This window comes from Herpailurus yagouaroundi, unplaced genomic scaffold (assembly GCF_014898765.1).
Source record: "Herpailurus yagouaroundi ecotype Mexico unplaced genomic scaffold, PumYag 206, whole genome shotgun sequence".
Classification (NCBI taxonomy): Eukaryota; Metazoa; Chordata; class Mammalia; order Carnivora; family Felidae; genus Herpailurus; species Herpailurus yagouaroundi.
The window spans coordinates 1,984,890-1,999,553 of NW_024412437.1; the positions used below are offsets into that span (position 1 = coordinate 1,984,890).

The window sequence follows — 14,664 nt, forward strand, 5'->3', positions numbered from 1 at the left end:
ATAATGCTTCAGCTGTGTCTTAACAGGTGAGTAGATAAGACAGGAAGACTAGTAAGAAAGGAAAGTAAGGAAACAACACTGTCAAAAATTTGGGAGACAGGAGAAAATGTGAAAAGCATAAGAAAGGGTGAGGAGTTCAGGGTGGGGGGAGGGGCTGAGGGGGTTACAGTGTAAAAGAGACTTGAGACATACCAACCGAACAATACATAGACCTCTCCTGCATCCTGATTAGAACCAATTAGTCCAAAAAAAAAAAAAAGGGGGGGAGGAAAGGAGGAGGAAAAGAGGCAGAAATACATCTCTTCATGAGATGGATGGGGTTTTCTTATTTTCAATTAGTTCACATACCTATGAGTGAATATTTATTGTAAATATTCTATTCCTATTTTTTCATTTTTATAACTATCAGTGCTAAGAAAACTTATTCACATAAATAAGCAGATGAGAATGAAAGGAGTTTTATTAGAGCCATGCTGTCAAATTATTTTAATTCTTTGAGTTACAGGACCAAAAAAAAAAAAAAATCACAATAATGACTTTTTTAACTTTCTGGAAAATAATGGCATTTACTTGACATTTCTATATTTTATGAAAACTATTTTTAATGATTAGCTAATAACTTGATCAAGTCCTTTGATTTTGTTTAAAATTAAGGACTAGAGTACCTGACTTGGGAAAAGATGTTAATCAGTCATTGGAGTCACTGCCTTCTCAACAACCCAACCAGTACTCTGATTTGTCTCTTTGATGCCCTGGAATGCTTCTCACCACAGGACAATGTACTATTTGGGGTCGCCAAGAGATGTACCTTTCTTCTGTAAAGTAGAAGAAAATTTTAAAGACTGATCAACTTTAGAATCTGAAAATTGAGCTCCCTTAAAATTATCCATAGGCCTTCATTCTTGTATTTCACCCTCACTGTGTGTACCACTAACTCTAGCACTAACTGGTTACTTCATCCATCAAGGCTTGTCTCTGTTTATAATGCAAGTTCCCCAAAAGCAAGATCAAGGTCCAAATCTCTTCTTGAAATCCCAGTACCTACACCTCAATGTTAGGTACATGTAAAACTCTCAACAGATGTTCCCTGAATGAATATGTAAATATTTTTGTCAACATTCCACATCCTCTTTCTAGTTAGAGAAAACACACTTAAGAGTTAACCAAACTGGAAATCAGAAAAAATTTGAAATATCATCACCAATCCCATTTTAAAGTACTAAAAAGGTTAGTTTCCTACCTAAGCTTTTTTATCTACCTCAAATAAAAAAAGAAAAATTCAAAACTGGAAAATAGAAAACTAAAATATAGAAAGTAACAAAACTAAAATGTATTTCTTTTTTTCTTTCTTTTTTAAGTAAGCTCTACACCCAATCTGGGGCTCAAACTCATGACCCTAAGGATCAAGAGTCACATGCTCCACTGCCTGAGCCAGCCAGGCACCTCTAAAAGGATTTATATTTCATTCCAAAGGACTTTTGGTTCAACTAACTTCATTTATACAGAACTGGAATAGTTGTACCAATTGTTTCCTCAAAAATCTATTACTATTCATGAGATTTAAGAAAAAATTTTCAACGTTTTATTTATTTTTGGGACAGAGAGAGACAGAGCATGAACAGGGGAGGGGCAGAGAGAGAGAGGGAGACACAGAATCGGAAACAGGCTCCAGGCTCTGAGCCATCAGCCCAGAGCCCGACGCGGGGCTGGAACTCACGGACCGCGAGATCGTGACCTGGCTGAAGTCGGACGCTTAACCGACTGCGCCACCCAGGCGCCCCTAAGAAAAAATTTTCAAAATAAAAAATTTCGTCAGATAAAGGTTCTCATTTCACTTTCATTGTTTCAGAATACTTATAAAGTTGGGATGTGAATAGTACTTAGATCATAAATGAGAACACTTTAAAACTATAGAGCTCTTGGGCGCCTGGGTGGCGCAGTCGGTTAAGCGTCCGACTTCAGCCAGGTCACGATCTCGCGGTCCGTGAGTTCGAGCCCCGCGTCGGGCTCTGGGCTGATGGCTCACAGCCTGGAGCCTGTTTCCGATTCTGTGTCTCCCTCTCTCTCTCTGCTCCTCCCCCGTTCATGCTCTGTCTCTCTCGGTCCCAAAAATAAAAAAACGTTGAAAAAAAAATTAAAAAAAAATAAAACTATAGAGCTCTGAAAAAATATCATCTCCCTAACATTGACAGACGTGTTATATACATGAATTTTCTTAGGTGATGCTACAAAAACAGATCTCTTTGCAGTGAATATGAGACTGATATTTGTTAAGAAGTAAATTTTGGGGCACCTGGCTGGCTCAGTTGGCAGAGCATGTGACTCCTGATCTCGGGGTTATTAAGTTCCACCCCCACACTGGGTGTAGGGATTACCTAAAATCTTAAAAAAAAAAAAAAAAAAGTAAATTTTGCAGAGTATGATGAAAGAGTTCTATTCATGAAGTCAAATATTAACTTGCAGGAATACTTCAGTCCTCTTGTCCTTCGTAACTTTTGTCAAAATTACTAAGGTATAAATGTCATTTAATTCAATGACATCACAAAAAGAGATCCTATTATTTATTTCAAATGAGGTCCTACAGACCATGTAAGCTTTTTTCAATTTCCTCAATCATCCTTTAATTCACAAATATTTACTAAAGATATACTATGTATCAAGTACTACTTTAGGCATGGTATTTTGAATGTATCACATGTATTAAATGCCATTTTACTTTTCTTAAATTTAAAAAAAAATCTCATACTTCTTCCTTTACAAAATTCCCAAAATTCAATTTTTAAAAAATTTAACCTTATAGTATTAAATTCGTATGACTCTGAATCGGACCAATCAATAAGTTTTCTTTGTTCACTAGGGAAATAGTTATATTTAAAGCCTGATGACATAAGATCACACACAAAAAATGAAAACCGAATTAACTACTGTTTGCAATTCTAATATAACAAAAAGAATTTTTGTATCTGTTCCTACAACACATGTAGCATACAGTTTATATAAGAAAGTTTACCCTAGGGGTACCTGGGTGGCTCAGTCAGTTAAGTGTCCAACTCTTGATTTCCACTCAGGTGACGATCTCAGGGTTAGTGACATCGAGCCCCCAGTACAGCTTGACTGACAGCATGGAGCTTGGGATTCTCTCTCTCTTCTCTCTGCCCCATCCTCCCACCCCCTTTGTGTGCATGCTCTCTCTCAGAATACTTTAAAAAATAAAATAAAGTTTATCCTAAAATATGCCAGTGTCACTTATGATAGATTCTAATTCTCCATCTCCATTTATTTCAAGTACATTCATTTGGACTTTAGGTTTCAGTTTTATAGGTCTTAACTCAGCCTGACATCTACCTGTGCCGAAATATCCCCACCTACTGACAAGAGGTGAAACTACAAGCCATTCTTGAAAGTACCAGCAAACTACAGGGAAATGTATTAAGTCATTAAAGGCTGGATTTGGATCCACACAGTTCCGCCACCTCCAAAAACCCTGAACTATTCAAACTATTCTCCAAAGCTCTTCTACTTTTCACCATAGGTACAGGGGAGGGAAGAGAACACAGTTAATTGCCTAAATGTTCACAATATGAGTTAATGATAAAAGTTATAACACAGTGGCTAATCTAACTACATGACTTCTTTGATATACTGGGCACCCCCAAGGTATACAAGACATCTGTGCCCATAAGACATGATATCAATTGAATAGAAACCTATATTAATCCTTATTAATGTTGTACTTGCTCCTACAGATAACAGCGTATAATTGGTTATGACTAATTTATTTTTATTTTTAACTTTAATGTTTATTTACTTTTTAAGAGAGAGGGAGACAGAGCATGAGCAGAGGAGGGTCAGAGAGACAGGGAGACACAGAATCCGAAGCAGGCTCCAGACTCTGAGCTATCAGCACAGAGCACAACAGCGGGGCCCAAACTCAGGAACCGTGAGATCATGACCTAAGCCGAAGTCGGACACCCAATCAACTGAGCCACCCAGGAACCCGATGACTAACTTATTTTTAAAAGTCTTTGGTCAAAAATGACAAAATTCATTAATACTTTACAACTTGAACAGTATTTTTCACATACTTCTCATCCAGGAGAATCTTAAAATAAGTAATATTATCATTTTAAGCATGCCCTTAAAACTAAAAGCACAGGCACCAAGAAAGTAGGTGATAAAAGGCATAAAGCTTATCAGTGGCCTAACTAGGATCTAAACCTAAATTTTCTGCCTGCAAGTTCTATAGTCTTTCTATAACATTCCAACTGCCTCCCAAAAATTACCAAGTGTATCTTACAGAGTAAATAAGATCTACATTATGGATGTCTGTTTTGTGACAGTTCCTAAGAATGTATTATGGTCAAACAAAAAAGTCGGCTTAGATTTTAATAAAATTAACTTTCTTGGTCTTGCAGAAAATACTTGCTCATAATATAATGCAACCCGAAAAATACCCAGAACCCAACACACTTGTAACAATATGTCATTTCCTTTCTATTGCTCCATTCTTTATGTTTATTCTTTTTATCCCTCTTTTCCCCAAAAAATGATCTGAAGGGGCTGATAACTCATAAATAGGCATCCCTTGTTAATTCACACTTGTTGCAATTCACTTCAATCAGTAAGAAATAAAACAGTTATAAATTAGGGGCACCTTGGTGGCTCAGTCAGTTGAACATCCAACTCTTGATTTCGGCTGAGGTCATGATGCCAGGGTCATGGGATTGAGCCCTGTGTCAAGCTCTGCACTGAACATGGAGCCTGCTTAAGATTCTCTCTCTCCCTCTGTTCCTCTATGCCACTCAAGCTCTAAAATAATAAATTTTTTAAAGGTCCATAACAGAAATTTTCAGGAGAAAAATACAGACCCTAATCTAAGTTTATTCTGATTTCTTACATCTCCATTCATGGTACTATGTAATAATCAATGCCTACAAATGTCAAGAAATTGATAAATACTTGTTGGTTGAGTAAATGAAATAATGGCTCCAACGCATCATAAAATTCTAAATTAAGGACTCAATTATGCTTATTAAACTGTTATCAAAATGTCTATGAAAAACTTTTTAATCATTGTTTGAAACCAGAAGACTTATTTTAAAGCTATAGTTATCAAGAAAGTGTGGTTCATAAATGATAAACTTAGAAAGGATAAAATTACAGCAAAAAGTGGGACGCTTGGGTGGCTCAGTCGGTTGAGTGCTGCACTCTCGATTTCGACTCAGATCATCATCCCAGGGTTGTGGGATCAAGCCCCACACTGGGCTCTGTGCTGAGCGTGGAGCCTGCTTGGAATTCTCTCTTTCCCTCTTCCCCTCCCTCACCTCCCCCTCTCAAATTAAAAACAAAAACAAAAAACAAAAGAATTACAGCTAAAAGAAACAGAACAGAGTCCAGAAATAGATCTACATATATATCGTCAACTGATTTTCAGCCAAGGTGCCAGGACAATGCAATGGAAGAAACAAAGGTATGTGAACATATAGTGCCACCAGGAAAATCAGATACCCATATGGGGGGGGAAAAACCTTGACCATTACCTTTCACATCATATTAAAAAATTAACTTTAGAAAAGCCACAGATGTAAATGTAAAAGCTAAAATTATAATACAGAAGAAAACATAGGAGAAAACTTTTAGGACTGTGGATTAAGAAAAGATTTCTTATGAGGTGCCTGGGTGGCTCAGTCGGTTAAGTGTCCGACTCTTTGATTTCAGCTCAGGTCATGATCTGGCAGTTCATGGGTTCGAGATCTGCGTCAGGCCCTGTGCTGACGGCTCAGAGCCTGGAGCCTGCTTCGGATTCTGTGTCTCCCTCTCTCTCTGCCCCTCCGCCACTCATGCTCTGTGTCTCTGTCTCTCTCTCAAAAATAAACATTAAAAAAATTTTTTTTAATTTCTTAGGACATAAAAAGCATGAATCATAAATGAGAACTTGATGAACTGGGCTCAATCAAAATTCAAAACTTCTGCTTTTTGAAACACTATTGGGGGAAAGCCCCAAATTAGAAGAAAATATTCACAAAACACATATCTGATAAAGGACTTGTATCCAGAATACAAAAAGAAATCTCACAACTTAATGAAAAAAAATTTTTAATTATGAGCAAAATATTTGAACAGATATTCACCAAAGATAAACAGATGGCAAGTAAGTCCATGAAAAGATGCTGGACCCTGCAGGTCAATAAGGGAACTAAATTATACCTACAGTGAAATCTCTCTACACATCAATTAGAATGGCTAAAACCAAAGATGACAATAGTACGTGTTCAAGTGTCAGCTAGGATTGGGAGCGACTGCAACTCTAACGCATTGCTGCTGGAAATGGCACAACTTTGAAAATCACTTTAGCAGATTTTTTTAAAAGTTAAACACATATTTACCATATGACCCAACGACCCTAATCATTTACTGGAGAGAAATTAAAACATGTTCACGCAAAGAGAATGGTCACAGCAGCTTTATTTGTAATGGCCAAAAACTGGAAAGAACAAATATCTGTGGATATTTGTGAATGGACAAACAAAATCAGCCATACGTGCACAATGCAACATTCCTCAGGAATAAGAAGAAACAAACAACTGATACACAAGATGGATGGATCTCAAAAGCACCATGGTAAGTGAAAGCGGTCTGGGCCAGAAGACTACATACTGTAGGATTCCACTGACATAAAATTCTAGAAAAGGCAAAACCCTAGTGACTGAAAGTAAAGTGGTTGTTGTCAAGGACTGGGGAGAGGAGGAGACTGGCTGTGAAGGGGCATAAGGAAACTTTCTGGGAAAAATAACCTTTGTGCAATCTATGTAGTCAAATCCTACCTAACATTTTAGGTACTATTAGATTCATTATCATCAAGACTTATTTTTTGTTTTGTTTTAATGTTTATTTATTTTGAGAAAGAGAGAGTGCAAGCAAGGGAGGGGCACAGAGAAAGGGAGAGAGAATCCCAAGCAGGCTTCACACTGTCAGTACAGAGCCTGACTGGGGGCTCAATCCCACCAACTGGGAGATCACGTCCTGAGCCAAATCAAGAGTCCAACCAACCAACCCTTGAGTTGAGTCCAAATGAGCCAACCAGGAGCCCCAAGATTTATTTTAAACTTGAGTTTTATGTCTGCTGTCAATTTTTAGTAAGAAATCAAACTGTTAAACTTAAGATACACATCAATACTTCTTAGTGTATCAAATGTGGTTTTTAAAAAAGTAGGCCAGGACTGCCTGGGTGGCTCAGTCGGTTAAACATCCAACTTTTGCTATCAACTGAAGTCTTGGTCTCAGAGTTGTGTGTTCCAGCCCTGCACCCAGCCTGGAACCTACTTTAAAAAAAGTAGTTCAAGCCTTCAGAAGCTATTCTAAAACAAACATAAAATTCCTCTTTTTGTTCAATTAATTATACATTAGTGGAAAAGTTCAAAAGAAATGTTTTAAATGTAAAGATTTTGCTGTAAAAAATGCCAAGTACTCATACCCAGATAACTAGCATTCAGTGAAATACTAACAGGATTAGCTTGCAACAAAATTGCTCTAATCAAGCAAAATACCTATTGCTGTGTTCCTAAATAACTAAAATTAGAAAATACAATGAAAATGTCACAAATATAAATTAGCTGGAATTACATTCAAACATAGAAAATACCTGAACTGTCCTGAGCAATACAGACAAAAGCTTAAATAAATGTAAAATAATAGCGTCCTCCTAGGAAGGAAATTAAGTACACTTAAATGCCTCTTTTTCCCTCCAAACCAAGGCAATTCTAATTACAACACCAAGGAAATTTCTTCTTGAACCTGACAAGTTTAATATTCATGTGGAAGAGCAAATAAGTAAAAATAGCAAAAAAAAAAATTCCATCACAATGAACGTATTAAACTAAATTATAAAGCTATAATAATGAAAAGAGTATGGCAGTGAACAAGAGATAACCTGACTCTATTATAACTAATTTAACATAACTAAAAAGATAGCACATCACTGTGAAGAGGAAGAATTAGTTAATAAATAATGATGAGATGACTAAACAGAAACTGGGGGCGGGGGGAAGGAATATCTTCCTAAACCATTTTTTAGAAACACTAAAATAAAATGTACTTAAATACTTACTAAACTTCTTAATGGAAAAGGCCTTCCAAATAATAGAATAAGAAAAACAAAAGAAAAGTTGAACAGATTTGACTCCTAACTAAAACAACACATTTGTGCATGTCCAAAAATGGCCAGAATTAAAAGTCAAATAACAGACTGGGGAAAATGTTTGTAGCAAATATAACAACAAATTAACATCTTTTTAATTCCCAGGCAAATCATTAAGAAAAACACGAATGCCCTAACAGACAAGTAGGACAAGGCCAAACAAGTCAACAAAAATAAATGTAATAAACAGGAAAATATTCAACTTCACAAGTTAATGTTTAAATACTGTATTCCATGAAATTAGCAAAAAATTTTAAAAACAAGAGCCAATGCTTGCAACAGTATTATAAAAATGTATGTTTATTTATTCATTGCTTCCCTAAACAGGCACAATTCTTACAGGAAGCAGCATGAGGAAAAATTTATCAAGAACTTACAAAAGACTCACACTCTTTAACGCAAAGCACTCTTTCTATGGAAATATCCTAGAAAAATAATCCTTAAAAAAAAAGTTATCTACACCAAGATGTTTAGGGCAATAATCTGTAATAAAAATTTAGAAACAGGGGCGCCTGGGTGGCTCAGTTGGTTAAGCGGCCGACTTCAGCTCAGGTCATGATCTTGCGGTCTGTGAGTTCGAGCCCCGCGTCGGGCTCTGTGCTGACAGCTCAGAGCCTGGAGCGTGTTTCAGATTCTGTGTCTCCCTCTCTCTGACCCTCCCCCGTTCATGCTCTGTCTCTCTCTATCTCAAAAAAATAAATAAACGTTAAAAAAAAATTAAAAAAAAAATTTAGAAACAAAAATTAGAACAAGAAAAAAATAAGAACCAGTTTTGTAGCATCCTCTTAACTGGTTATCCCCAAAGCAGTCTTCAGAGTTCCCATACCAGCCCATCATCCCATTGCCTCAAGATTGATGTTTCTAAAGTTTATTATTTTGAGATAGAGAGAGAGAGAGTGCAAGTGGGGGAGGGGCAGAGAGAGAAGGACAGAGAGCATCCCAAGCAGGCTCTGCACTGTCAGCACGAGCCCAATGGAGGGCTCGAACTCACAAACCATGAGATCATGACCTGAGCCACCCAAGCACCACCCAAGAATAATGTTTCTAAACATCAAAGATATGAAAACTTACAATCCTTCCTCCTTAAAAAAAAAAAAAAAAAAAAAAAAAAAACAACTTCTTGGCAAAATATAACAAGTTCCTAAATGGGTTGGTCCCTGTCTATAGCCTCAACTCTTGCCACTCATACCTAGTGCATTAGCCACAAAGAACACACATAGGGGGGCGCCTGGGTGGCTCAGTCGGTTAAGCGTCCGACTTCAGCTCAGGTCACGATCTCACGGTCCGTGAGTTCGAGCCCCGCGTCGGGCTCTGGGCTGATGATGGCCCAGAGCCTGGAGCCTGCTTCCGATTCTGTGTCTCCCTCTCTCTCTGACCCTCCCCCGTTCATGCTCTGCCTCTCTCTGTCTCAAAAATAAATAAACGTTAAAAAAAAAAATGAAAAAAAAAAAAGAACACATATAGAACGACAGAGAAATATTTCTACGCCTCCAGTGTTCATTCAATAAAATGCCAAAAACCCTTAATCCAAGCCGAAACAAAGACTCTGGCTTCCCAGAGCTGACAGCATAGAAACAAATGCCCTTCAGTGAGCTGGGTCTGACACTAGAGGAAGAGCCTCTTAGTCACAGAGGAAAGGCCAATTCAGGTCAAGGAAAGTTCTAGGGATAAGGGTAAGCTTTGAGTTGAACCTTAAAAGATGAGCCAGAATCTCAAGGGCAAGGGTAATTCCAAATAAATGGAATGTATATTTTATTTTTCCACACAAAATCTTAGACGTTTGTAACAGGCTCTCTAGAGAGACAACTTGGGATTCTGACATGTACTTAACCTCTCCAAGTTTTTTCCTACCTCTTGGAGCTACCTCGTGGAGAATTAAAAGTGATAAAAGATATAAACTTGATACAATGTCTGGCACTTAATAAGCATTTAATATATGTCAGTCATACAGAAACACACAATGCTGATTACAACAGTGTATTTCAAGGGTCTAGCCTTCTTAGAACAGAGAAAGTAACAGTGAACAAAAAAACGAGAGCAAAAAGAGAAAAAGTAGTAAGAATGGGGTTAAACAACATACTGCCATGTAGCCAGGGTCAAACAGTTCTCTGTATACACCATGATGATATCCTCATACTACACATTATAATACCATAATTTATATTCATAATGATACCAAATCATAAATAAAACATTACGTTCTGTTAAATATGGTCTACATGAAAAAAGTAGGACATATTACAACTTTTGAAAATCTTCAAAATCTTTAAAAGACATCAAAAATGGCCACAATAGAAATCTTGTGTGCCTAAAGTGTGGCCCTTCATTTACCTTGAAAATTGAGTTACATGCTAAACGATAAATAAGCTAAATAAAAGACATGCTAGTATATATTATGATAGTTACAGTTCCACCAACAGGAAAAAAGTAGAATCCATGATGAAAACACATACACACCCTTTACTCACCAATGCAAACCAAACTACATGAGGCACCTACACAGCTTCAACTGCATGTCTGAGTGTTAGACTAGAAGAGGTAACTTAAGAGAAAAGTCAGGAGCTTAAGCTACCTTAGAAACCAAGAAAATAAAATGGGGACATTCAAATTACAAGCACCCTTAATTAGAAACCCGTGAGACACAATTCAAGTCGTAATTTTTAAGGCCTTGAATCAATAAAATATACAATAAAACAATACTAAGGTACCAGCATATCTAAACTGAGACTTTTAATGTTGATTTTCCTCAAGCTACACACAGGGTTAACCTTATTACTTCCAAGGGTTTTATAAATTAAGAACATGAGGAACTGCATATAAAAACATTTAAATTACAGAAAGGTTTGCAATATATGTTCTGGAGAAGTCAGTTATTTCTCCATATCTAAGACACTTAAATATCAGAAATTATACTAAACTGCTTTTTTGAGTCTTTGGTTCTCAAAAACATCAATGATATAAAAAAAAATTGCCCCAAATTTTTTATAGTAACTAAATACAAATAATATTTTCTATCCAAAGCATTGTAAGAAAAGCCTGTATCAGATATTCATAAGTATCATGTATACAAATTTTACAGTTTCTAACCAATTTTCTATAGAAATAGTTGAAATTGGTAGCTTTACCATACAGCCCATTTTAATGATTAAGTGTTAATGTGTCATAAGAACCGAAGTAACTTGATGAACCAAATCAGATTTTAACCACCAATGGCCTGAGGAATCTCAAATGTGGGATTCAATTAACCCTACCTTCTTAGCACCAAAAATACCAAACAGTTCACTAGGTGATTGTGGGCTAAGGACTAATACATGGGGAAAGTATAATATCTGTCATAGGCAGAGATCTCGTGATTCAAATATTTCTTCTTCTTCAGTGTGTGTGTGTGTGTGTGTGTGTGTGTGAGAGAGAGAGAGAGAGAGAGAGAGAAAGAGAGAGAAAGAGAGAGAAAGAGAGAGAAAGAGAGAGAGAGAGAAAGTGAGGGGGAGAGAGAGAGAATGTGTACGCGTGCGTGCGCATGCACGTCATCAGGCAAAAATTGTTTACACCTTTCAGGAAAGAGACAGCTCTATGTTAAAGATATAATTGAGTAAGTACAGTTCATAAAGCACCTTGGAATCAAAGGCACTCTATAAATTTAAAATACTAGTATGGTACTGACTTAAAGCAAAGAACAATAATTTTAAAGCATCTTACAGCCCAAGTGTATTATAAACCAAATAAAAATCCACTCTGGGATGTGCCTTTTTTATTTTTTTTAGTGATCTTCCTCTATTAGGGAACCCGGATCTAAACAAACTATTAAACACTTAGTCTAAAGGTATGCCAAACATTTCTTAAGGTCTTAACAAAGAATCAACTTTTTTTTTTTTTTAAACAAAACGAGGCCTAGGTTAAATATTTTATTTGGCTTCTCAAGATGGACTGAAAAGTTGGGCACCAGCTCCAGACCAATTCCTGGACGCACATCAAACACAGCCCTGTCATTTATCCAGTCAGTCAAAACAATCTTTTCCATCTAACCCTTTAATGTTTATGTCCTAAAAAGCTGCTAATTGAATCCAGCTCTTGAAATCTATTTGTTAAAATCTATACCATCTAATTTGTAAATGGACTAAAATGAAAAAATAGAAGTTAACTTTCCTGGCAAAACAGAAGAGAATCCACCAAATGTAACCAAAAAGGAGAGGGCAATGTTTTTATTATTTGAACAGTTTTTTCTTGAAATATGACAGAGACAAATTCCCAATGGTTTTAAAAAATTGAGAGTACCTCCAACTGTTTTTACAATCAAGGGGACACAGTGTATTTAATATTCCTCAGAAAAATCTAAAAATACAAAATCACTCTACAAATTTAGTCCAATGTGTCCTCTCCCCCGCAAAAAAGAAGTGTCATCTTTTCTCCTAAGTGAACTCACGAATTCTTATAATGTAGCATAGGCTGTAAGGAAACCACAGATAAACACTTTAAGATCTATTGAGTCACAGTAAAACCCTCAAACTCATTTTAAAAAATTAAAATACCTGTTTTCTCCCTCATTTTCTCATTATGCATATAGCCTGCAAGGAAGTAAATGGCCAACAGCCTATTTCCGATGCTTTCTGCAAACCTGGAATCACAGGTTCTTCCCATGATCACTGACACAGCACTGAGTCTACAGAGGAACAGCTGTAGATAAACTCTAAAGCAACAAAGATCCCTAATAAAGGTTTCATGAGAAAACAAGGAAACTGAATGGGGGAAATGGAGGGGGGCGGGGAATCCCCAATCCAGGTTTTACATTAAGAACCACTCACTGAAGGGACGCCTGGGTGGCACAGTTAGTTAAGTGTCTGACTTCGGCTCAGGTCATGATCTCACGGTTTGTGAGTTCGAGCCCCGTGTCGGGGTCTGTACTGACAGCTCAGAGCCTGGAGCCTGCTTCGGATTCGGTGTCTCCCTCTCTCTGCCCACCCTCTGTCTCTGTCTCTCAAATGTAAACATTTAAAAAAAATTTTTTAAGAGCAACTCAGTTAATGATTCTTTGCAATTTTCCCTAGGAAAAGTAACACTGTCATAAAAGTAATATATTTTTTAAGTTGCAGCCAATTTACAGTCAGGCTAAATTCTCAAAAACCAAGTTCACTGCAAGTTTTTATCTGTAAAGTTCAGCCAGTGGACTGGGACACACAAGCATTCAATTACAAAATTAGTCCATATAAATCTCTACGTCCACTGTAGGCAAACATAATTACAGTTTATTCTTACACAAAGACACACACACACACACACTCAGACCTTTAAGAGAAACCATCTTTCTCACCACACATTCGAACATCGACGTGGATAATTTAGTGAATGGTAAAACCAGGATAATTACACTGATTTCAATTCCACTTTTCAAATCAAAAATAATTTTGTCCTTAAAATGGGGGGACACGACCATGTAAGAATACCAAAAACGGCACTGTGTAAGCAAAGTGTACCTGTAATGTCAAAGATTTAATGCACTTGGAATCATAAACACTTTGTAAGAGAGAAGCCTCCTACCTAGCAACCCCTCCAGACATTCTTTTCCATTTAGAAAAGGGAAGGGGAGGAGGTGGGGAGGGAGAAAACTTCGCTTGCAAGTCTGTATGAGCACATACTTAGAAATGTCCACCAAAAAAAAAAAAAAAAAAGTGTGTTTTCAAAGCAGGTCTGGAGTTAGAAGTGAGACACAAGTTCTGCGGCCTACAAGGAACAACCCAAAACATGCTACCCTACAATCAAACACTTCCAAAACACAGAGTGTACAATGAGCCGGAGTCGTCCGATCAGGCGGACGCACCGGAAAATCATCCACCTCGGTCTCCACCCTTCCCAGAGTCGTGCGTTTCAGGTGTGTGGCACCAGCTGCTGTGGCTGGCGGCAGAGAATGAAGGTTTTGCACGCGGGCATAAGTGGGCGAACAAGTTAACAAGCAGGGAACACACACACACACACACACACACACACTCCCGTTAAGCGCTCCATCTTTAAGGAGTGTTTACGGCGCGCAGTCAGCGACCGGATTCAATAAGCCCCGCCACAGGAGCTCCTCATCCCCCCGACGACCCCACCTGGGCAGCAACCCAGCGGTTGCTCCCCGAGGCCCGGGAGAGAGTCGTGCTCCTCGGCCAAGGCTTTCCGACCTCCACTCCGCCTGCGATTCCAACCGGAGCAGCCCTCCCTCAACAAAAGACCCCCGAGACACCGTCGGTTTTTTCAAGAATTTCCCCACAAGGGCGAGTGGTTTTGCCATTACTCCCCCTGAACTAGGCCTTCCCACGTCCCCGACCCCCAACTCACCATTGATCACGACCCTGGCCCTTCCCAAGGCCACAGGCACCCCCCGCCGATTCGCCCACCCCACGGCCGCCCCGGCCCGGCTCCCGCCGCCCCCCTCACCTGTCAGGCGCAGCTTGACGGGCCCGTTCCTCCGGCCCCCAGGGTTAGACATGTCC

The 14,664-nt window shown here is 38.2% G+C and overlaps 1 protein-coding gene across 1 annotated transcript in view; it reads right to left on the bottom strand.

The window, feature by feature from the left end:
- Positions 1-14,660, bottom strand: part of SMURF2 (SMAD specific E3 ubiquitin protein ligase 2) — a 119,591-nt gene extending 104,931 nt beyond the window's left edge. Inside the window, exon 1 of the mRNA XM_040452123.1 lies at positions 14,609-14,660. Within this exon, the coding sequence (XP_040308057.1) occupies positions 14,609-14,660 (52 nt within the window). The remainder of the gene's footprint in view (positions 1-14,608) is intronic.
- Positions 14,661-14,664: the final 4 nt, after the last annotated feature.